This window comes from Paramormyrops kingsleyae, chromosome 24 (assembly GCF_048594095.1).
Source record: "Paramormyrops kingsleyae isolate MSU_618 chromosome 24, PKINGS_0.4, whole genome shotgun sequence".
NCBI lineage: Eukaryota > Metazoa > Chordata > Actinopteri > Osteoglossiformes > Mormyridae > Paramormyrops > Paramormyrops kingsleyae.
Window position 1 is genome coordinate 2,901,744 of NC_132820.1, and position 24,874 is coordinate 2,926,617.

General features: G+C 47.5%; 2 protein-coding genes across 5 annotated transcripts in view; both read left to right on the forward strand.

The window, feature by feature from the left end:
• The window catches only part of nrg2a (neuregulin 2a), an 88,407-nt gene extending 82,229 nt beyond the window's left edge, over window positions 1-6,178 (forward strand). For all 4 annotated transcript variants that reach the window (XM_072706490.1, XM_072706489.1, XM_072706491.1 and 1 more), the window contains 5 exons: window positions 486-588; window positions 1,226-1,349; window positions 2,500-2,627; window positions 3,939-4,163; window positions 5,082-6,178. In XM_072706490.1, the coding sequence (XP_072562591.1) occupies window positions 486-588; window positions 1,226-1,349; window positions 2,500-2,627; window positions 3,939-4,163; window positions 5,082-5,727 (1,226 nt within the window). In that variant the 3' untranslated portion in view covers window positions 5,728-6,178. The remainder of the gene's footprint in view (window positions 1-485; window positions 589-1,225; window positions 1,350-2,499; window positions 2,628-3,938; window positions 4,164-5,081) is intronic.
• A 9,452-nt stretch (window positions 6,179-15,630) lies between these two features.
• On the forward strand, window positions 15,631-17,851 carry epdl2 (ependymin-like 2). Its single transcript, XM_072706736.1, has 6 exons — window positions 15,631-15,752; window positions 15,951-15,985; window positions 16,232-16,366; window positions 16,738-16,924; window positions 17,047-17,134; window positions 17,227-17,851. Exons 1-6 carry the CDS (start codon window positions 15,680-15,682, stop codon window positions 17,351-17,353), a joined length of 645 nt encoding a protein of 214 aa, XP_072562837.1. The 5' UTR covers window positions 15,631-15,679; the 3' UTR covers window positions 17,354-17,851.
• Window positions 17,852-24,874: the final 7,023 nt, after the last annotated feature.

Below are 24,874 nucleotides of genomic sequence, written 5' to 3' on the forward strand. Positions count from 1 at the left end.
CAAGCCTCTGGCCTCCCAGATGGTGCTGAGGTCCCATTAGATCTTCAGCCAGGTGGACAGAAACGTGTACACGGGGATCATGGGTCCGTTCGCCAGGCCTGTCGAGGGACGGGTGGCTCATTTCGGCCTGAAAAGGTCACCCCCCCCCCCCCCGATTTCTGCCGGAAACGTGCTGTGAGCGGTGGCGCGGGATTCTGTGACAGCTGACATGCGGAGGTGTGGATGTAGCGCAGGTAGCAGATCCAGCTTCACGGCATCGGGGGTGGGGGCAAACACAACAGCTCAGGACAGCTATGGTGTAGGTGTCATGTAGAAGTCTGACAGAATGTGTATAGGCAGTGTCACACTTTTGGTAAGGGATGTTAAGGGGGGGTGTCATAGTGTCATATGCGTCTGTGACATACAGGGGGCAGTGTTTGGGGGGTGAGGGTCCCTATTATGTGTGTGGGGACCAACGGCACCCTCTCGTGTTCCTGTTCCTGCAGAGGCAGAGGAGCTTTACCAGAAGAGGGTCCTGACAATCACGGGCATCTGTGTGGCTCTGCTGGTGGTCGGCATCGTGTGCGTGGTCGCCTACTGTAAAACCAAGTAAGTCCCCACACCCCACAAGGCCCTGGCCCAGCTGCCATGACATGCTCGCTGCCTCTGAATGATTCCCCTCCATGGAATCTGAGCCTTTGCCACAGTTGGCATTCTGCTACCCCCCCAAAATTATACCCCTTTTCACTATTTGGCTTCCGCTCGGAAAGCCGGGGGCTGGCAAGTCCTGAGCTCCGTGAGTCACCCGGCTCCCCGTTTCCGCGCGTCCCCCCGGAGAGCGTCCGCTTCCGTCTGCTGGAGGCAGAATGGCGAGGGAGAGTCACAGCAGCGAGGGAGAGTCACAGCAGAGAGTCGGGCCGTAAGCTTCCACCAAGCGACAAGCTAACCGTAGAATCAATGACTCCTCCCCCCCCCATAATGCATCACTTCCAATTCACGTGTCAATTTATCAGGCCAAATCTATTAAGGAGCGAGGCAGGAGAATGGCTCCACAGATCCACTGCTTTAAAATTGCAGAGTGATGGCCTTGTGGGCAATAGGATAGTCTGGCAGCAGAGCCTCATTTTCATCAACATTTCGGACACTAACTAAACTCCAGACACACGAGCGGCAAATCCAGTAAAGGCGCATTTCAAAAACAGCACGTTATCCCTGTTTTTCTGTGTTTCTGGAATCTTCCCTGCAGGAGACAGAGGAAGAAAATGCACAACCACGTGCGGCAGAACATGTGCGCCGACCATCCTAACCGGAACCTGGCCAATGGACCCAACCATCCGGGACCGGGCCCTGAGGAGATCCCCATGGTAGATGTGAGTTGGAGGCCGAACCAGTGTGGTGTGCGGGGTGTGTCCTAGTGAGTTAGAACCCCTTATCTGTGATCAGAAGGTCACTGGTTCAAATCCGTTAAGTGATTTTGCTGTTGGGTCCTTGAGCGAGGCTTTTAACCAAGGTCCAGTCCACGGACTGGCTGATCCTGCTTTTTCCATAATGTACATCGCTTTGGATAAAAGCATCTGATAAATGAATAAAAGGGTGGGAGGGGCCAGTCATTTCAAGACAGTAGAATGGGTCTCTAACATACCCTCCTCAGAATAGCAGCCCCCCCCCTAGTTACAGACCTGCTGCCAATCTAACGGTTTTATTTGCCCAGCAGGCTGGAGAAAGTCCAGTACTGTTAAACACACAGATACAATTAGTCAATGGCTCTCGGTCAATGGCTGAATCTCATTAAAAATTAGGAGGTCCGCTTCAGTGTCAGCTAACCACTCGTAGGCTCCAGTCTTCTGCAAGATGTTCTTTCTCATGCTTTCTTGGTTTGTGATGGAAGCTCTTCATCCTTGTGGTGGCGATCTCTCGTTGTGGTTAGTGATGGAAGCTCTTCATCCTCGTGGTGCCGATCTCTCGGTGTGGTTAGTGATGGAAGCTCTTCATCCTCATGGTGGCGATCTCTCGTTGTGGTTAGTGATGGAAGCTCTTCATCCTCGTGGTGGCAATCTCTCGTTGTGGTTTGTGATGGAAGCTCTTCATCCTCGTGGTGGCGATCTCTCGTTGTGGTTAGTGATGGAAGCTCTTCATCCTCGTGGTGGCGATCTCTTGGTGTGGTTAGTGATGGAAGCTCTTCATCCTCGTGGTGGTGATCTCTCGTTGTGGTTTGTGATGGAAGCTCTTCATCCTCGTCGTGGCGATCTCTCGTTGTGGTTTGTGATGGAAGCTCTTCATCCTCGTCGTGGCGTTCTCTCATTGTGGTTTGGTTTCGCTGTGAGGGCAGAGGCGGCTCTCGCCCCATCAGGAACTGCAACACAGACCAATATCACAATGACATTCAGAGGCTAAGTGCTCAGTCCACAAAGGCTTGCATTTGCCCATTCCATGCGGTTAGGAGCCGACGATACCCACAATGCCTCCCTCTTCCCATGCCCCCTGTCCGGGCTTCCTGTTACGTAGCCTTCTCCGTTGCAGTACATCTCGAAGAACGCCCCAGCCACCGAGCGAGTCATTCGGCACGGGGCAGAGGCGTCCTTCTCTGGCAGCCGAGCGTCTTCCAGATCCCACCACACATCAAGCCCCGCCCACTCATCCACACACAGGTGAATGCCGCCGCCGCTTTGCTCTCCCAGTACAAGGTTACCATGACGCCTCCGAAATCCCCTGTACTGTAGGTGACTTCTCCGCTTTCCCCCATTGCCGCAGCAATATGGCCATCACATGACCCCTCCAGCGGATTAGTCTTCTGGACCAATTACACACACAGCCCGCCCCCCCCCCCCCCCCCCACATCGGACTGATTGAGCTGCAGATAATCCAAGCCAGGCAAAACCAAGGACACGTCCTGGGGGGGCCAGAGCTTGGGCTGATTAAAGCAGTAGTCCTTAAACCGGTCCTTAGGGAACACCAGATATACCACATTTTGCTCCTTCCCAGCTCCTACTGGAAAGGAGCAGAAACCTGGACTGGCTGGCAGGGAGCTGGGAAGGGAGCAAAAATGCGGACCATGAGGACCGGTGCCTGAGGACCGGGTTGAGAAGCACTGGATTAAAGGATCAGCTTTTGCGATGATTGCACTGATAAAGAACGCCATCCTTCAGCAGAAATCCCTCACAAACTCAGCCAAATGCCAGATGACTTTGGGCAGGCAGCCTCCTTATACTCTGCTTCCTAGTTCCTCTACCGAGAAACTGACCAGTGTTTTTTTTCCAGTGTGTTGGTCGCCACCTGGTGGCTGTATATGTGCCTCGCTGAGTTTCTCTCTTATCGTCTCTGGAGTTTCTAGCGAAAAAACAACTTTCACTGACACTGAGCACACAAAAACATATTATATGCATTTAATTTTCCTTTTGGATCCTTCTCACTTATGTCTTTCAGTTGAGGACATGAAGCAGCATTTATTTAGTCATGTTTAAGTTAAAGCCAGTGATCCGAAAAGTTAAAACACTGGCGTCATGCAAATAAAAACTTCCAACTGATGATTCATTCTTTCACAGTGCCCAGAATGCACCGCGAGCTGTGATACAGATACCAGGGCGTATGTGTCCACACCGGACGCGGTCCTCCAGCTGAATCATACACGTCTGTGTCTATTACATACACATACAGAGAGCACATACATGCACACACACACACACACAGGTATTGCACCAACATAGAGTGTTTCTGATCGAGCATCCGAAAGAGTTACTCCTGTGCAGGAATCAGTGCTGTCCTGTTCTCTGGCTGCAGTGAAGTGTGCCTGTTCAGTTTATATGCTTTCCAGCTGTTCTCTGCCCCCCTCCCACTGCATGGATCAGCATGTACCCCTGGGCCTACGCTGCACTTCTGGAAGGTGGGAGCGCTGGTGGCTCTGTGGACATGAATGTGATGGCGCTCTCGCTTTCCCCCCGCCTCGCCCTGCCCCCACGCAGACACGAGGACCGTACATGGAGCTTGGACAGGACAGAGAGCGCGCTGTCGGACTCCCCCTCGGGCATGGCGTCGTCCTCCGTGGGGACCAGTAAATGCAACAGTCCTGCGTGCATGGAGGCGCGGGCCAGGCGTGCGGCACACTGTGGCATTACTGAGCCCCACCACCCCGCCGCACGGTACAGGGACTCCTTCGACTCGCTGGGGGACTCTCCGCACAGCGACAGGTGGGACGCCCGCACCGTCCACTATGGCACTGTGCACATTTTAGTGTACACGTTAAAACGCTCGCTTCCATGGCGACCTCCCCCCGCGGGGATGGCCGTGCCAGTTTGAAAGACTTAATGGCACATGTTTGGTTTTCAGAGGGATGAGAGGCAGTGCAGAGGCGGGATGTCACTGCAGAGGACGTGTATCGGAGTAGAGGCCAAGTATGAGATCAGCATACTAGGAAGGAAAGTGTCAGAGCAAAGGGAAATCATCAGAGCGTCAGAGCAGGGGCAGATTATTAAAATAGAGGCGGAGTGTCAAGAGCAGAAGCAGAGTGTCAGAGCAGAGGCAGATTCTCAGAGTAGAGGCAGAGTGTCAACGGAGGCTGATTAACAGAGTAGAGGCAGAGTGCCAGAACATAGGAGGACTATTGGAGTAGAGGCAGAATGATAAAGCAGAGGCAGATTCTCAGAGTAGAGGCAGAGTGTCACTGCAGAGGTAGATTATCAGAGCAGAAGCAGATTACAAGAGTAGAGAACAGTGTCAGAACAGAGGCAGATTATTGTAGTAGAAGCAGAGTTTAAATACACTTCAGCAGGGTGGGGGCACAGATTAAATCATCTTATTTTTGGTGTGCCATTGAACCTTTCAAGCTGCATGTTTCTAATGTGTATATTAAAATCTTCCCAGTGCCATAGTAAACGTGGGGGCAGAGGGAGTGGCCTGAAGTTGGTGTTGGTGGTTGGGGGTGGGCCTGCTTGTACCTCGGGGGACTTTGATGCAGTGCAGCTGTGTAGCACGCCACGTTATATGGGCCGAATATGGGCTTTGCTTACACCCTTCCACGGCGTGAGGGAATGGGACGACCGGACTCAGACGTCATTCTCCTGTATTTATCCATCTCTCCCCCCACGTAATCTCCCCCTCCCCCGCAGGTACGTGTCGGCGCTGACGACGCCGGCGCGCCTCTCCCCGGTGGACTTCCATTACTCACTGCCCCCACAGGTGCCTACCTTCCAGATCACCTCCCCCAACACCAGCCACGCCATGTCCCTTCCGCCGGCCGCCCGCGCCTCCTACCAGCCAGAGGACGACCAGCCGCTGCTCCGCCGTTACCAGGTGCCGCTGCAGGACGCCCGGCGGCACGAGCTCTACCGACAGCAGCGTCGTACCTACCTGGACGAGAGTACCGGCAGCCTGCCGTCCAGCCCGTACCGGCCGGCGGACGACGACGAGTATGAGACCACGCAGGAGTACCTCTCCTCCCTGGAGAAACCAAAGAGAAGCGGATCCAACGGCAGACGCTGGCGGAGGTCCAGGCTCAACGGGCACGTGTCGCAGCGCGGCGAGGCGGCGTGGGACTGCGGCTCGCGGAGCTGCCTGTCGGACAGCGAGTCAGAGGAGGAGGATGGGGAGAGCACGCCCTTCCTCAGTATGCAGAACATGAGCACGGAGCCCTCCACCATCTACAGGCCGGCCGAGGCGCGGACTCATCAGCCTTCGGGCAGGCAGAGTTCACGTGGGAACGTGCCGCCCAGACTGACGCTGTCCCGGTCCAAACAAGACAGCGCTCCCCAGTAGAACCGACCTACCGACGCAACAATACACTATAGACCTGCACCTATAAGAAATATTTTTATTTTATATAACAGACAGATATTCTAACAAATGAAATATTTATTTTCATTTTAGCAAATGTTGTCTACTAGCTAACAGCAAAGACTTTTTTTATAGGGAAAACTCTATTTATATGTACATTTTGATTTACAGCATAAAGAAAAAGAGACGTGCCAATTTTTTCACAACTTAAAAAAAATAGAATAATATTGTGGTGCCTTTTGATGTATGCCGATGCCAGAGGTCCAGTTACGTTTTTTGTAGCCTTTCTTATACGGACTCCTCATTTTTATACACGTTTCTTCTTTCTGTTCTCTTCTTCATTGTCATTTCATTTTTTCAAGGTTTGTTTTTTTGGGGGAATCATCCCTTTTTTGAACTGTGACATCCTTGTCTCATCATACGATATAAGCCACTTCTGCCTAAGGTGTATGTTTACACGAATATGATTCGCTCGTTTGTTTGTCATTTTGTTTGTTCGTTTTCGTTTTCGTAACAGGAGGCTGAGGGCGTGGCGGCCTTCCAAATGTGTCGCCCTTTGCTTTTTGACCCGTCATGGCAAACGGTTTCTGTAGAACCGTAGGTCTGGCAGGCAGTGGACACGGTATCACCTCAAGCGTTTCTGTAGAACCGCAAGTCCAGTAGGCAGTGGGCATGGTACAAGTGTGTCTATAGAATTGCAGGTTTAGTGCAATGGGAACTGGACAAGGTATGACTTGAAGATTTTCATAGAATTGAAAGCCTGGTAGACAGTGGACAAGCACCACCCAGAGGGTGTCTGTGGAACTGCAGGTCTGGTGGGCAGTGGACCAGTACTATGACTAGGGCTTCTGTAGATCCACCAGCCCAGCAGGTAGCTGTCACTCTGAGGTTTTTCTGTAGATGGACAGATCCAGTGGGCAGAGGACATAGTATGCCAAGGCTCCCTGGGATTGAGGACAAGGTTTTAACATTATTTGCTGGCTGGCCGGCCTGGCCAACTTCCTCCTTCTTGGTCCGTGGGAGGGGTCACATGACCAAACACCTGAATCTGGTCCAAAGGCAGCAGAGTCTGGGAGAAGCATCGGGTTGAGAGGCTAAAGGTCTGAGGAGCTCCAGGCTTGAGGGATCTGGGCTTGGACAGAACCCCCTCCACTCTCTCCTCCACTCCTACCCCCCCCCCCCCCATAGAACCCCCTCCACTCTCTCCTCCACTCCTACCCCCCCAGTTACCTACCCCCCCCACAGAACCCCCTCCACTCTCTCCTCCACTCCTACCCCCCCCCCCCACAGAACCCCCTCCACTCTCTCCTCCACTCCTACCCCCCCAGTTACCTACCCCCCCCACAGAACCCCCTCCACCCTCTCCTCCACTCCTACCCCCCCCACAGAACCTCCTCCACTCCTACCCCCCCAGTTACCTACCCCCCCACAGAACCCCCTCCACTCTCTCCTCCACTCCTACCCCCCCCACAGAACCCCCTCCACCCTCTCCTCCACTCCTACCCCCCCCCCACAGAACCCCCTCCACCCTCTCCTCCACTCCTACCCCCCCCCCAGTTACCTACCCCCCCCCCCCCCACACACACACACACACTAGCTACCTAACCATCACATTACTGCAGCAGCACCTACAAGCCGCGTGTCAGGGCTTCCGCCGCACTCCTGAAGGAATGGACCATGATTCTACCTTCCCTGGATGAGACCATTACTCAGCCAGCAGTCCTGTGTGGGGGGGGGGGGGGGGAGCCCCAGGGTGGAGGACCCGCCCCCCCACCCAGACACACATACATACAGAGAGAGAGAGAAACACACAGAAGAACATAGCTGTGAGTCTGTCAAAATGCCAAAATATGCAAACCTTGTATTTAGGTCTGTTTGATGACATCATTTTCTACAGAGTGTGACGACAATAGTCCATTGTGGCAAAGTAATGTCTGCAAGTGTGTTTGCAATTGTCCCCGGTTACATGAGACAACCAAATCACTCCATGAATACTGGAACATTTATTATTATTATTATTATTATTATTGCGAGAGGCTGAGTTTTGATACATACTTGATACAATCTTCTTAAATTTAATTATGCAGACATGGATTGCCTTTTCTGCATAAAGGAATACGTTTCACATCTTCCAGCACCACCGACATTTACTCCCACAATCCCGCTATCGGGTTGACCTGGCGCGCGTCATCTTCTGTCGGTGATCAGCGAGCGTCAGTCGCTCATCTCAACAGCCGCTTCGTCCGTTTCACACTTATCAGTTGTTTTCAGTGGTTGTCAGTGAAAAAGCGTAGTGGTTTCAACCGGCTTACCGTGATTATCTATCCGTCTCCAAAAAAAAAAAAGACAGGGATATAGTGACAAGATGATTTCGGGCGCATCGAAATTAAAGGAGGAGCGATTCTTGGCATTATGTTGTTTTATATAATACCTTTAAAGGCGATTTATAATGGTAAGTAAAAAAACATATCATACCTGTTTTCAAACAAAACAGTTACAAAAATGACACTTAATGTATCCAAAAGAACCTAGATCATTAAATGAATACTTATTGCTTTATCAAAAGGCACAATGGTATAATTCCTAGACTGAAATGTGTTTTATTTCACTGCTCAAATTCCACTTGGTTTTGTTTTTCTGTTTGTTCGTTCAGGGTATCGGGTCTTATTCTGTATATTTAGGCGATGCAAATGAAGGCAGTGCTTCTCTAGTTAGTTTAAATGTGAAATTGCCCCGTTAGTATTTCTTACCGTTATGTCCAACCCGTTTCTTCCTACTTTGTTTATCTTTCTGCTCGCTTGAGCTTCTGAGCGCCTCCCTTCTGCATGTCCTCGTGGCCCAGGTAGGATGGGTGCATGGTCAACAGCAGCAACTGAGAAGTTTTCCAGTCCGTCAAAGTGTATTTCATTTAACATTCAGCAATAAATCCTTTTCCATTTCCATTCTTGGAATATGCTAGAAAATTTTGCGAGATTGTCATAGAAACTTGTAAAATACAATAAAAATCAAACCACCTGTTCATATAAAAATAAATCTTTATTCATATCATTTTAATAAGATGCTGTCGTCTTTATGAATATTTTTTGTTCACTTTGTTGTTTATGTGCCATACGAGTTTAGTCTAACCTGGATGAGTATGTAAATGGCTGTTGCTGCCGGTGATTTGTGTGGAAAATATGTATTGTTTAACATCATTTGAGCATCTTGATCTTAACAGCCATAGCCTATGTGTCTATTGGTTTCTACCGTCGAAGATGGAAGGAGTAAGGAGAAAGTGCAAAACCTTTAGTTTGGCTTTTATTTTGAGGAAGATCAAAGCCTGTGCGTGTGTCTGTATGAGGAAGAGGACGCGGTTTTCTACGTGAAAGTGCTGCAGCCTCAGAACATGGACAGTAACTTTTTAAACCTCGGTTGTAGCATCAGCATCAGCTCCTTAAACAACCACTTTCCATTAGATCCGACGGCGACCGTGAATATCCTGAAGTAGCTCGTCTACGTCTGTTTTCTTTTTCTTTTTCATTTTATTATTTTTGAGGGATCGACAGAAAAGGACTGCAAGCACAGTTCAGAGGAAGGACATATTGGTGCTGATCTGCCGTCACTTTTCTGGGAATCAACAAAACAGTTATTAAGTCAAAGTCCACCTGCATTATTTTACTTGTATAACCTGGTGTAGGCTATAATATGAATGGGTTGGTTAAGCCGCACGCGTGAATTGAAATGAAAATGAATATATTTGTTTTAACTGCAGGGATGAGATGTTCGGTGAAATTACGTCATGCTATGAACATAATCACATCGATCATTCTGTCCAACCCATTCTCCCGTCTGTTCGCCTTCTGCATGTGTCGAAGTATGAAAATGTGATTTTGTGAGTGAGTGTAATACGGAGTATTTGGGCGCAGCGCGTGCTTTCGGGGACTGTGGGATATACTGTAGGTCTAGGTACGGTGACACGGTTAGTTATTCAGTCGGTGCGGGATTTTAGAGGAAAATACGGGAAGGATCAAGGCATGAAAAACAACATGAGTGAGTCCCACTGTAAGTAAATCATCGGCGTGCAGACGGTCTTCACCTCTGAGTGATCATTTATGATATGCTCATCCTTGATTCTCATATTTGCACAACGACTCCATAATGCCCACGTGCCTTTCCTGCTTTTAAGCATCAGCCTGGTTATGGATCAGCTTCTCCAAGGCATTGTGGGCATTTCACCCTGTGTGCCTTGTAACCACTGGATATACCATGGTAAAATATGCAGTGTAAAAATTGCCTGTCTTGGAGTTCATGACGTCCTGAGTGCCATGACAAAATACAGCAAGCTTCTTAAATTCAGTTCCCAGGAGTTTGGAAACCGTTGCTACACCGGAAGCGCTGCATAATTAAATTTAGTATATGTGTAGCGTTCAGTTAATGATTCCAGGAGTTTGTTGCGATTTTGATGACATGTGCAGGTAAAGAGCATAGTGACCTTCCGATTGATCCATCTAGGAAAGGAGAACGGCTTGAATTGAAAGAGACCCGTACGGGAAGGAGATGGCACATTGACGTGGGTGGCTTGGGTGGCAGGTTTCTAATTGAGATTAACAGCGTTATGGGCTGGCTGAGCCGCCAGGATTTATGACGTTGTGCCGGGCCCAGTTCTTCCCTGGGGACTATACATTTCACGGGAAATATACAAACTGTCAATTAAGGTTGCAGGGGACCTTATATGTGTTAATATTATCCTTTGATCGTTAATATTTCAAGCTGTCAATAGCAGTTGATGTAATTTCTGGATAGCTGCTCATCAAAAGATAATACTGAATGATTTAACTATTGACGTCACTGTTAATAGCATGAAAACCAGCGTGCTGTCAACTGGGGCATCGGAGAATGTCTTGCTTCGACTTGGATTATTGAGTGTGCAATATGCACTCACCTAAAGGATTATTAGGAACACCTGTTCAATTTCTCATTAATGCAATTATCTAATCAACCAATCACATGGCAGTTGCTTCAATGCATTTAGGGGTGTGGTCCTGGTCAAGACAATCTCCTGAACTCCAAACTGAATGTCAGAATGGGAAAGAAAGGTGATTTAAGCTATTTTGAGCGTGGCATGGTTGTTGGTGCTAGACGGGCCGGTCTGAGTATTTCACAATCTGCTCAGTTACTGGGATTTTCACGCACAACCATTTCTAGGGTTTACAAAGAATGGTGTGCAAAGGGAAAAACATCCAGTATGCGGCAGTCCTGTGGGCGAAAATGCCTTGTTGATGCTAGAGGTCAGAGGAGAATGGGCCGACTGATTCAAGCTGATAGAAGAGCAACTTTGACTGAAATAACCACTCGTTACAACCCAGGTATGCAGCAAAGCATTTGTGAAGCCACAACACGCACAACCTTGAGGCGGATGGGCTACAACAGCAGAAGACCCCACCGGGTACCACTCATCTCCACTACAAATAGGAAAAAGAGGCTACAATTTGCACGAGCTCACCAAAATTGGGCAGTTGAAGACTGGAAAAATGTTGCCTGGTCTGATGAGTCTCGATTTCTGTTGAGACATTCAAATGGTAGAGTCAGAATTTGGCGTAAACAGAATGAGAACATGGATCCATCATGCCTTGTTACTGTGCAGGCTGGTGGTGGTGGTGTAATGGTGTGGGGGATGTTTTCTTGGCACACTTTAGGCCCCTTAGTGCCAATTGGGCATCGTTTAAATGCCACAGCCTACCTGAGCATTGTTTCTGACCATGTCCATCCCTTTATGACCACCATGTACCCATCCTCTGATGGCTACTTCCAGCAGGATAATGCACCATGTCACAAAGCTCGAATCATTTCAAATTGGTTTCTTGAACATGACAATGAGTTCACTGTACTACAATGACCCCCACAGTCACCAGATCTCAACCCAATAGAGCATCTTTGGGATGTGGTGGAACGGGAGCTTCGTGCCCTGGATGTGCATCCCACAAATCTCCATCAACTGCAAGATGCTATCCTATCAATATGGGCCAACATTTCTAAAGAATGCTTTCAGCACCTTGTTGAATCAATGCCACGTAGAATTAAGGCAGTTCTGAAGGCGAAAGGGGGTCAAACACCGTATTAGTATGGTGTTCCTAATAATCCTTTAGGTGAGTGTATATATATATATATAATATATATAGTATACCAGTCAAAAGTCTAAACGCTTACCCATACAAAGGTTTATTTGTACTATTCTCGACATTTTAGAATAATTATAAAGATATAAAAATTGTAAAATAACATATACCTAATTATGCACTGACCAAAAAGTATTAAACAAAAAAAAAATTGTTGGAGGGGGCAGCTCTGTGGGTTGGGACTCAGAAGGTTGCTGGTTCGAATGCTCTGGTCGGCAGAATGGTCCCACCATTGGGCCCTTGAGTCAGACCCTTAACCCCAATTGCCCCAGGGACTGGTAATCCCTACTGTCTCCTCCACGGGTGATCGCCGGATCCATTCAGAGCAGAATTTTTGAGAATGCTGCAGTAAATGCGGAGTTGAACAGGAAGCAGCTAGTGGAGAGGCAGCCCCCTCTGAGGTGGGGGGAAATGCCAGGATGTGTTGAGCTGTCCTCCGAAGCAGGTTGGACTCCCGGGAGCAGACAGGCGGACGGCAGCGTGGCAGCAGCGGGACGGACACGACAGCTTCCTGATCCAGGTGTTACGTGGGAGAATGCTTGCTCAAGGGCTGGGGTTGGGTGATGTCACCCCCCCCTAAGGAAACACCAGAGTGAGCACTGTTTTCCTCCCAAAGGGACCTTTGGTGGTTTATTGCCCAGCACTGTAGCCTCCTGCACTGCAGCTTTGATTCTTCCGCCATGGCTCAGTGTGTGGAGGGTTCATGTTGTCCCCATATGTGGGGGGTGCGGGGGGTTGGGGAGGACTCGTGCCCATGATCAGAAGGTCACTGGCTCAAATGCTGAAGTCAGAAGAGTGACTGCACCATTGGGCCCCTGAGCAAGGGCCTAAAATCCAGTTTGTCTTGGCCCCACCTCCTCTAGTTGCTTGGCCCACCCCCTCTACAATCTGATTGGTTATCTGAACCAATCATTTTTCCTTGTGCCCTCAGAACATTTTTGTGTAAGCAGAACTCATCGTTTCTGTCTTCTGTTAACAGGGTTGATGAGGTGAGATGATGAGATCCATCAATCAGACACACAGAATGAAGGTTTGTCTCATTTCCTTCCACAGCTTTTCCCCTCACGCTCGGTGCCTCAGGGTGTCTTGGTGTTAGAAGATTCACATGGTCCATTTCTGAGGTGCGTTTCCCAAAAGTGCCTGTTAGCTACTGCCATAGTTGGACCCATTCAGTTGCATGGCTAAAACCAGTGTTTCCCAATCCACGTTTTTGCTTCCTCTCAGCTCTCAGCATGCCTGTACCAGGTATTCGGTGTTCCTGATTGGCTGGGAGCTGGGAGGAAGCAAAAACGTGGACTGTCCGGGGTTCCCCGAGAACTGGGTTGGGAAACACTGGCTAAAACTATGGAAGATGTTAAAGTAGTTAGCAACTTTGCTTTTGGGGAAGGCACCCCTGATTGGTTTGAAGCTCACGGCGTTCCCGGCCGCCAGAACCGGAGTAGAATAGGCAAAGGCGATGGCACAGATCTGATGGACAGAGGGCAGAGAGGCCGACGGAGGGGGTGAGGGTGCGAGCGACTCGACAGCAGTTGGGGAGGGGGGGAATACTCCGAGAACCAAGGCCTCCCTCCCACCCTCAGAATAATATCGTGGGAGCAGCAACATGATACACCGACAGCTTGACATATGTGGAATGTCCTTCAAAGCTGGTAATTAAGGCTGTGTGGTAATAAAAAATAAAAACCAGGCGTAGGCCGATGAGACTAAATGCTTTTTGTCAAAGTAAACCTGCACCTGAATTAGGAGAGTCCCTATAAAGGCTGAGTTCTGTACTATCTCAGAAAATAATAAAACTGAACTCCACCATCGATCCTGTTGCCTGTATTCCCTCTCTGAAACATACACTTCTGGGAGAAAAACATAATTGCATAATTATTGGCATTTAGCATTACTGAGGTATATAAAAATGGCTTAGAAATGTGTAAATAGCAGGTTTTATATATACAGTTATGTGAGACTCACTGTTATTGGATATGAGCAGTAATGTGTGACTCACTGCTATTGGATACATACAGTCACATGTTCCATGGCTCCCTCTTGGTCAGGGAGCAATGATCACATGACACTGAGGAGGTCATGCACACTGTTCATGTGTTGTTATTGCTGTTGTATAACCGTAAAAGGACATTATGATGCAGTGATTCAGGTTTTATGGCCTTTACCCTGTGCCACCATGTGGGTGACTTCAAAAGGAATGGAAACGAACAAAAGTTCAGGCAAGTTTAAGTTTAACTTCTCTCAGTGTGTAAAAGCTGGGATCCGACACAGAGTCTTAATTCACGGAGAACAAACATGAAGACCAAACACACAGGAGCCTCCACTGGCAGGCAGTGTTACACCCACACACACACAAACACACACAAACACCCAGACACACACATATACATACATACACAGAGACAGAAACACACAGACACACACATATACATACATACACAGAGACACAAACACCCAGACACACACATATACATACATACACAGAGACAGAAACACACAAACACACACAAACACCCAGACACACAAACACACACATATACATACATACACAGAGACAGAAACACACAGACACACACAAACACCCAGACACACACAAACACCCACACACACACAAACACACACAAACACCCAGACACACACAAACACACACATATACATACATACACAGAGACAGAAACACACAGACACACACAAACACACACATATACATACATACACAGAGACAGAAACACACAGACACACACAAACACCCAGACACACACAAACACACACATATACATATATACACAGAGACAGAAACACACAGACACACACAAACACACACAAACACCCAGACACACACACATATACATACATACACAGAGACAGAAACACACAGACACACACAAACACACACAAACACCCAGACACACACACATATACATACATACACAGAGACAGAAACACACAGACACACACAAACACACACATATACATACATACACAGAGACGGAAACACACACACAAACACACACAAACACCCAGACACACACACACACACACACACACATACATACATACACAGAGACAGAAACACACACACACACACACACAAACACCCAGACACACACATATACATACATACACACAAAGACACACACACATACATACACACACACATAGACACGCGTCTGTGCTGATTCAGTGTTTATCCTCCGTGCCGAACAGCTTGCTTATTCCTTTCAGACCAGCGTCAGTCTGTAAAAACGCAAGTTTTCCTCAGCACCCAGTGAGCTTGTCTGGAAGGAAACTACGTAGAGTTACATTGTGAATGAGTGTCACATTGTATATAATGCTCATTAGCAACAATGACTGACGACGCAAATGTGTTTTAAAAGAAAATGTGTGGGCAGTATTCGTCCATTTCAGATACTTCAGTAACAAGAAAACAAGCTAAAAGGATTTTTACGCAGTATTTCTACTCTCTCTATCTCTCTGATATATATACACGTATGCGCACGCGCACACACACACACACACACACACACACCCACACAGAGCACAAATTATTTATGTATGTATGTATCTACTTGCCAACAGAGAATGCAGATAATTCACAAACAGTGTGCTGTGAACCTGGAAGCGGCTGGGGGTCGCGTGCACCTTTAACTTGCACAACGGTACCGATTCACACGACTCACAGTAGGATGAAGGGAGAACGTGAACCTTGGACTCACACGTCCTGCATATAATAGGAGGGTTTGGAGTCAGGGGACACAGTCCGCCTCGGAACGCCAGATAGCATGTGGGCCCTCAGCCTCCTCGCCGTCTGCCTGGGCCTGGCGGCCGTGGCGACAGAGAAACCTCATCCTTGCAGTAAGAGACAAACAGGAGGGGGGGGGCTTTTAAAGGCTTGGCATTAGAACCTGGACAGGGACCCACGTCCTGACAGTGTCATGCTTGTAGTACCTATAACAACTATAAAAAGACTCAGCGTTCGCAGTATTTCTGATTATGCTGTCGGGACACTGTGATGAATTCACCCTCTATTTCTGTATTTAATCCAACTTTCAGAATCACCTCCTCTAATGGTTGGAAGACTTGCTGTTGTAAGTATTTTTTTTTTCAATTGATCATAAACCTATATCCAAATTCCAAAATAATGCTGCTGTACAAAAACTTTAGAATCTGTGGGTCGTCTGAACTCTTAAAGAGCGGAAATTTAAAGTGGTGCAAATCCTGAATGTCAGTTGCGGTGTATTCGAATGAAACTTTACAATGGAAACGACAAATGACAGCGTGAACAAGCAAATGTTATTGTACTAATAATAATTACCCCCTCTCCTGCCACACAGGTATACCCCGAAGGGAAATTCGTGGCGTATGAGCGGTTCAGCTACGACGCCCTGGGCCGGCAGATCCGCGTCAGAGTACTGACGGTCGACCACAACCAGACCTCCTTCGCGGACGTGCTTTTGCTCTACAAAGAGGTGACCCTCATCCCTAGGATAACAGTGACTAATCTGAATGGCGACTGGATAGCCCCAGTGCTGACAGCTGCTGTGCATAAACTTTAGATTCCGTGCATCGTCTGAACTCTTAAGGAGCGTAATCTTGAAGTAGCACAAATCCTGAATGTCAGTTGCAGTGCAGGCGAATGAAAAAAATTACAAACAAATAAATGATAAACAAGCAAAAGCAAAATAAAGTGATAAAGAAACAAGCACAATGGATTGCGGTGGGTTGGCGCCCCCTGCTGGGGTATTCCCTGCCTCGCGCCCGTAACTTCCAGAGATCGGCTTCGGACAGTGTATGGAAATGAACTGTGTACAGCCGTGCAGTGATTTGCTGCTTCTTACAGGGGGTCTCATATGAGATATCGTACCAAAACCAAACCTGCAAGAAGGCGCCACTGAAGACTCCCTTCCGGCCGATAGAGATCCCTCCCGACGCCAAACTGCAGGGCGAGGTGGTGCTGGGGAGCTCCTCTGCCCCTGGCATGGGGGTGCTGGTTAACTCCTGGACGGGCGCTGTACCAGAGCTAAAGGGTGAGAGAGGCGTGGTCAGGAGAAACACAAGGGGGCGCTGCTCGAAATCCCAGCGATAATTTAATCATGTGGTCGCCTAGTTTACCTTTCGAAGTTAATCTGTTTGTGTTTCCCTCCCACAGCAAAATACCTGCTGACATTCACCGAATTCGGCTGTCTTCCCATAAGTTCCCTAAACCACGTCGAAAACGTAGGACTGATCCTCACGAGGTAAGCGCGTGCCCGTGTTAGAGGCTGCAGCATTGGTGGGGGGCGTGTGCTCGTGTGACTGACAGTTTTGCGTTTATTCTTCCGCACCCCAGTTTCTACGACCTGGTGATCGGGATCGAGGACCCAAATGAGTTCATTCCTCCGCCTTTCTGCGAAAAAGCAGAACTTCAGCAGACGGAGAGCGAAAAGGTGAAGGACTTCCTCAGGTTCTTCATTTGAGAACAATCCAAAAATGTGTTGCTGCTGTTGAAAATAAAGGCTTTAGCTAACTATTTTTTACTACTATTGGCGTCCCCCTAATCTTAAAGATACAGCACTGAAAGTAAAATACTGACTCGAAACACGTGTAACCCTGGTTTCTTGATGAGTGGGTAGCGTGTGCCAGTCCCCCTCTCGGGCTGTGGGTAGTAAGCGGGCTACAGTTTCTCTAACGATTACGTTTAATAATCACCAACACGGCGGCACAACACCTTCCAACTTCTTTCCCCAGCCGCTCTTCACCGTTCCCCTCTAAACCCGTCCCCCTGTGTACCAGGGCAGATAGGAACTAATACAACGGATAACCAAGGGAACTGTTAATTGATTGATTGGCTAATGGGTGTGCTCCCAATTATTGTGAATTACTCTCAGGTGTGTTTGTCATGTAACCATGCCATGTGATTTCCTATTTAAGCTGCACCTACACCAATAAACAAGAGATTGAGTGTCCTTACCGCATCCAGTGTCCAAGTGGTGTTTATTCTGTCCAAGTTTATGGAAATGTTTTAGCCGGTATCAAGTCAAGCTCTGTTCAACAGGTTATGGGCCCAGAGTCGCTGAAATTTGCACAGATACAGTGTGAGTATCCACCGCAAGACATTTTTGTTTGCGCGTTTGGAGTGCCAGCACCATGAGCGAACGGACAAGTTCACGGTGGTCTCGTCTTGTGTTCGACGGAGACGAAAAGAACTATGAACTGTGGGAGACTAAGTTTTTGGGCCATCTGCAGTTACAGAAATTGAAGGACACAATTTTGAATGGACCCACCGAGGGTGCAAATGGTAGACGCACTGGCTGAGGATGCAGCAAAGAATGCTGAAGCATATGCTGAACTGATCCAATTCCTCGATGATAAAAGTTTGTCCCTGGTCATGTGAGAGGCTGCAGATGGCGGGTGAGGAGCACTCAGGATTTTGCGGGACTATTACAGTATACTGGCAAGGGTAAGCCCCGCATTGTGAGTCTTTACACAGAACTGACTTCCCTGCGAAAGTTGAGTAGTGAGAGTATGACTGACTATGTCATACGTGCTGAGACCTCAATCACAGCGCTAAGGAATGCTGGAGAGGTCTTGAGCGATGGACTATTAGTTGCAATGGTTTTGAAGGGGCTGCCAGAATCATTCAAGCCTTTTTCCATTTTTGTCACTCAAAGAGATGAGACTCTCTCTTTTGCGGATTTTAAGACAAAATTGCGGAGTTATGAGAACACTGAAGGTATGCGCACAGCTGTGGCCGAAGACAACGTCATGGGAGCCCGGGCGCATCCAAGGAAGATCAGTGCCCCGGCAGGTGCAAGGGTGCAGGGCACTGAGAGCGGGAACATTGAGTGTTTCCGTTGTGGCCAGAGAGGACACAAGGCAAGACAGTGCTAGCATGGTCAACAGTGGTACAGCCACGGCAAGAGTACCACATGGCGAGGAGGACGGAAACCGAAGCAGCAGGACAACGCACGTGGGGTGTACGAGGAGACAGACAACACCTTCGCCTTCGAGCTGGTGACTAGTGATCGTCAGCCAGGGAGCGGAGTCACCAGAAAGGGGCTGATGGTGGACACCGGTGTGACATCGCACATCATCACCGACCTGGTCAAGTTCAAGAGCTTCGACGACCAATTCCAGGCCGAGACGAACTGTGTGGAGCTAGCCGACGGCACGAGGTGCAAGGGGGTCGCGGAGCGCAGAGGAGAAGCAGTGGTGTGTCTGGTCGACAGCAGGGGGCGGTACCTCAGTGCCACATTGAAGCAGGCACTGTACATCCCCTCCTATCCCCAAGACATCTTCTCCGTGAAAGCTGCAACTTCCAGTGGGGCAACAGTGACCTTCAAGGAGGGTGAAGACGTCCTGCAGTACAAAGATGGCACACGTTTTCTCATTCATGAACATAACAGACTGTTCTATTTGCCTACTGTGTCAGTAAACGATGACTGTGATGATCAATGTATGAGTTGCCATGATATTCAGACGTGGCATGAGATTTTGGGACACTGCAATTTTGATGATATTAAGAAGTTAGAGAAGGTTGTGGATGGTATGTCAATCAAGGGTAAAGCATCCAAGTCTATGCAATGTGAAGTGTGTGTTCAAGGTAAATTCACTCAGAGCAGGAATAGGAAACCTGATGTAAGGGCTAAGTCAGCATTAGAGTTGGTACACACTGACTTGGCAGGTCCTATTGACCCAGAGTCCAGAGAAGGGTATAGGTATGCACTTTCCTTTACTGATGACTACTCAAGTGAAGTGTTTGTCTACTTTCTGAAGCACAAAAGTTACACAGTGGAAGCCACAGAGAGGTTCCTAGCTGACACAGCCCCATATGGAAAAGTTATATGTATCGGGTCTGACAATGGTACTGAGTTTACTGGACAGGGTTATCAAGCACTAATTCGCAGGAACAGAATCAGACATGAGACATCAGCACCATACTCACCACACCAGAATGGCACTGCTGAGCCTAACTGGAGGACCCTTTTTGATATGGCTAGATGTATGCTCTTGGAAAGCAAGTTACCCAAGGAGCTATGGCCGTATGCAGTCCAGACAGCAGCAGTGGTGAGGAATAGATGTTTCAACAACCGCACCAGACAGACACCTTACTTTGTGCTGACAGGAAGGAGACCTAATGTGTCTAGGATGCAGATGTTTGGTACTTTGTGTTATGCCTATAGACAGGACAGGAAGAAGCTAGACCCAAGGTCTGAGAAAGGCATCTTCGTTGGGTATGATAAGAACAGTCCAGCCTATATGGTCTACTATCCTGACAGTAGGAAGGTGATGAAACACATACTGATGAGGTTCATGTTCAATGTTGAGGGACAGGAGACTGATGACATGTCTGATGAGGATGATGTTGGTATGCGGTATGGCACAACTAGACCTGACCCTGACAAACCCAAGCAGTGTGACATTCCAGAGACTAGGCTAGGCCCAAGTCAGGTAAGCCTACAGCCAGCTGAGGTCAAGCCAGAACCATATTCTCCACGGAGATACCCTGGTAGAGAGACCTGTTCAACAGGAACATACTGAACCTAAATATAACACATGTAAATATAACCGAAATAATAAAGTGCTGTAACTGATTATAAATAAAATAAAATAAATTTATATTAAATCTGATCATTCAACATAACATTGTAATGTAAAATAAATATACATTAACCTCAATAAAATTACTGCAAAGCATAATAATAATATAACATAAATCAGTGACATACACTTAATTAAAATAATCCAAAAAATAATGTGCACAGTAAATACGGTTACAGTCTTCCCCTGCTGTGGTAGAAATGTCCTCATTTCAACAAGTCACGTACGAACCAAAAAACAGATATGGAAATGAAAAACCCTGTATATGGCCAGTAACGACCAACCATCCAGTACCCAACAACTCAACATATGTACATTTCGTCAACTGTCGTTAAAGTTGGTCTTGGTTGTCGTAGCACAACACGACGTGAAACACTGACAAAGAAAACAGAGTATCTGCGCTGTAGAAGTAGTCCATGGCCTGAGATTCTGGCCTGTGCAAACGGTACAATATCAAATCACAACACTTAAAGAACAACGAACATGTAGGGGCCATATGTGTCCCTTCAAAGCTCTTTAAGTGACAAAGTCCTTGTATTTAGCTGGCTGCCGAACCCGGCGTCCATAGCGGGACGTGACCTGCAGGGGCACCTGGGGCAATGAATTGGGCCTACGAACATCCATCGGGGCAACTGATGACGAGGGAAAGGGGAAAGAGGGGCAAGGACTGGGAGGCTGCGAACAGGGGGGGACATTGTACTGAGGAGCAGCCTGGGTGGATTGGACACCGGCTACATTTCAGCCGTGGTGGAAACATGTGAGGGAACAGGAGGGCGAAAAGGCAGGGCACCCGACAAAGCAGTAATTTTTTATTTTAGTTTGTACTTATTTTCCTCGCTAGATTTAAGTTACGATTCCGGCGTCTTAATTTACTAGTTTAGCCACAGCAGAATAAAAATAGCAGCTTGAAACCACTAGGTGGCTGTATTTATTGATTATTAAAATATTGAGTGTGCAATATATATAGTATACCAGTCAAAAGTCTAAACGCTTACCCATAGAAAGGTTTATTTGTACTATTCTCGACATTTTAGAATAATTATAAAGATATAAAAATTGTAAAATAACATATACCTAATTATGCACTGACCAAAAAGTATTAAACAAAAAAAAAATTGTTGGAGGGGGCAGCTCTGTGGGTTGGGACTCAGAAGGTTGCTGGTTCGAATCCTCTGGTCGGCAGAATGGTCCCACCATTGGGCCCTTGAGTCAGGCCCTTAACCCCAATTGCCCCAGGGACTGGTAATCCCTACTGTCTCCTCCACGGGTGATCGCCGGATCCATTCAGAGCAGAATTTTTGAGAATGCTGCAGTAAATGCGGAGTTGAACAGGAAGCAGCTAGTGGAGAGGCAGCCCCCTCTGAGGTGGGGGGAAATGCCAGGATGTGTTGAGCTGTCCTCCGAAGCAGGTTGGACTCCCGGGAGCAGACAGGCGGACGGCAGCGTGGCAGCAGCGGGACGGACCCGACAGCTTCCTGATTCAGGTGTTACGTGGGAGAATGCTTGCTCAAGGGCTGGGGTTGGGTGATGTCACCCCCCCCCTAAGGAAACACCAGAGTGAGCACTGTTTTCCTCCCAAAGGGACCTTTGGTGGTTTATTGCCCAGCACTGTAGCCTCCTGCACTGCAGCTTTGATTCTTCCGCCATGGCTCAGTGTGTGGAGGGTTCATGTTGTCCTCATACTGTATGTGGGGGGTGCGGGGGGTTGGGGGGACTCGTGTCCATGATCAGAAGGTCACTGGCTCAAATGCTGAAGTCAGAAGAGTGACTGCACCATTGGGCCCCTGAGCAAGGGCCTAAAATCCAGTTTGTCTTGGCCCCGCCTCCTCTAGTTGCTTGGCCCACCCCCTCTACAATCTGATTGGTTATCTGAACCAATCATTTTTCGTTGTGCCCTCAGAACATTTTTGTGTAAGCAAAACTCATCGTTTCTGTCTTCTGTTAACAGGGTTGATGAGGTGAGATGATGAGATCCATCAATGAGACACACAGAATGAAGGTTTGTCTCATTTCCTTCCACAGCTTTTCCCCTCACGCTCGGTGCCTCAGGGTGTCTTGGTGTTAGAAGATTCACATGGTCCTTTTCTGAGGTGCGTTTCCCAAAAGTGCCTGTTAGCTACTGCCATAGTTGGACCCATTCAGTTGCATGGCTAAAGCCAGTGTTTCCCAATCCACGTTTTTGCTTCCTCTCAGCTCTCAGCATGCCTGTGCCAGGTATTCGGTGTTCCTGATTGGCTGGGAGCTGGGAGGAAGCAAAAACGTGGACTGTCCGGGGTTCCCCGAGGACTGGGTTGGGAAACACTGGCTAAAACTATGGAAGATGCTAACATAGTTAGCAACTTTGCTTTTGGGGAAGGCACCCCTGATTGGTTTGATATATGTTATATGTTATTTTACAATTTTTATATCTTTATAATTATTCTAAAAAGTCGAGAATAGTACAAATAAACCTTTCTATGGGTAAGCGTTTAGACTTTTGACTGGTATACTATATATATTGCACACTCAATATTTTAATAATCAATAAATACAGCCACCTAGTGGTTTCAAGCTGCTATTTTTATTCTGCTGTGGCTAAACTAGTAAATTAAGACGCCGGAATCGTAACTTAAATCTAGCGAGCGACCGGACTAAGGAAAATAAGTACAAACTAAAATTAAAAATCAAAAAAGGCAGCTTGTGGGAAAAGATGAACGTGTAAAAGTACGTACTCAAAAATCACCGAAGGAGAATTAAAAGTCGTGGCCAAGTCGAAGCAAGACATTCTCCGATGCCCCAGTTGACAGCACGCTGGTTTTCATGCTATTAACAGTGACGTCAATAGTTAAATCATTCAGTATTATCTTTTGATGAGCAGCTATCCAGAAATTACATCAACTGCTATTGACAGCTTGAAATATTAACGATCAAAGGATAATATTAACACATATAAGGTCCCCTGCAACCTTAATTGACAGTTTGTATATTTCCCGTGAAATGTATAGTCCCCAGGGAAGAACTGGGCCCGGCACAACGTCATAAATCCTGGCGGCTCAGCCAGCCCATAACGCTGTTAATCTCAATTAGAAACCTGCCACCCAAGCCACCCACGTCAATGTGCCATCTCCTTCCCGTACGGGTCTCTTTCAATTCAAGCCGTTCTCCTTTCCTAGATGGATCAATCGGAAGGTCACTATGCTCTTTACCTGCACATGTCATCAAAATCGCAACAAACTCCTGGAATCATTAACTGAACGCTACACATATACTAAATTTAATTATGCAACGCTTCCGGTGTAGCAACGGTTTCCAAACTCCTGGGAACTGAATTTAAGAAGCTTGCTGTATTTTGTCATGGCACTCAGGACGACATGAACTCCAAGACACGCAATTTTTACACTGCATATTTTACCATGGTATATCCAGTGGTTACAAGGCACACAGGGTGAAATGCCAACAATGCCTTGGAGAAGCTGATCCATAACCAGGCTGATGCTTAAAAGCAGGAAAAGCACGTGGGCATTATGTAGTCGTTGTGCAAATATGAGAATCAATATAGCCAGAAATAAATTTTGTGGGCATTGGGCAACTGTATTGGTTGATTTCCACTTTGGGTGGGGGGGGAATCCTCTCTGTATATTTTGCTACATGTGTGAAGGTCTGAAGGTGGTCCCTATCTTTTCTGTGTTTTCTCATATCACTGCTTTTATCAGAGTTCCTGTAAGGACTTCTTGAAAATCATTTTAGTCATCTGTGTCGAGGAGCAATATTTGACGCTCCGTTGCTCAAAATTCACGCTGCTGCCTGTCCCTGTGGCCTTATTTGCTGGTCCATCCACCTGTCCATAACCCCAGATTCGGTACGAGGTCGCTGAGCTTGGGGCCCAGTCCACGAAGCAGCAGGCACAAGACAGAGGGCACACTGCCCAGGAGGCGAAAAGTCACCCCTACTAACCAATTAAAATACACAAACTCGGAAGCTCTAGATATGCCAACAATTTGGTAGAAATATACTAAAAAACAAAATGATTAATATGCCAAAATTATACTATTACAGCGCTCCCAGAAAGTCTTGGGGAAACTTAATCCAGTAAATATACTGCAAACTTATTAATCTTAATACAAAAATTATTACTTTGTTCGTTTGTTTACAAAAAACATTTTACACCATAAACAACCAGTAGTTGTAAGTATAACATTCATTTCAAGTAATAATAAATCGAAACCCAAATTATAGTTCTAAACCAGCTATTCTGAGTTATAAAGTTGATTGTCAGGCAGTCTCATTAGGGACTTTTTAATGAGTAATACCTTTGCAATAATATAAAACACCAAATGTTTGTGTTTAGTTTCCCTTTGGGAGCCAGTGACTACAACTGTAATTAATAGCAAAATGGCAAGAGCAGAACTGGGGGGTAT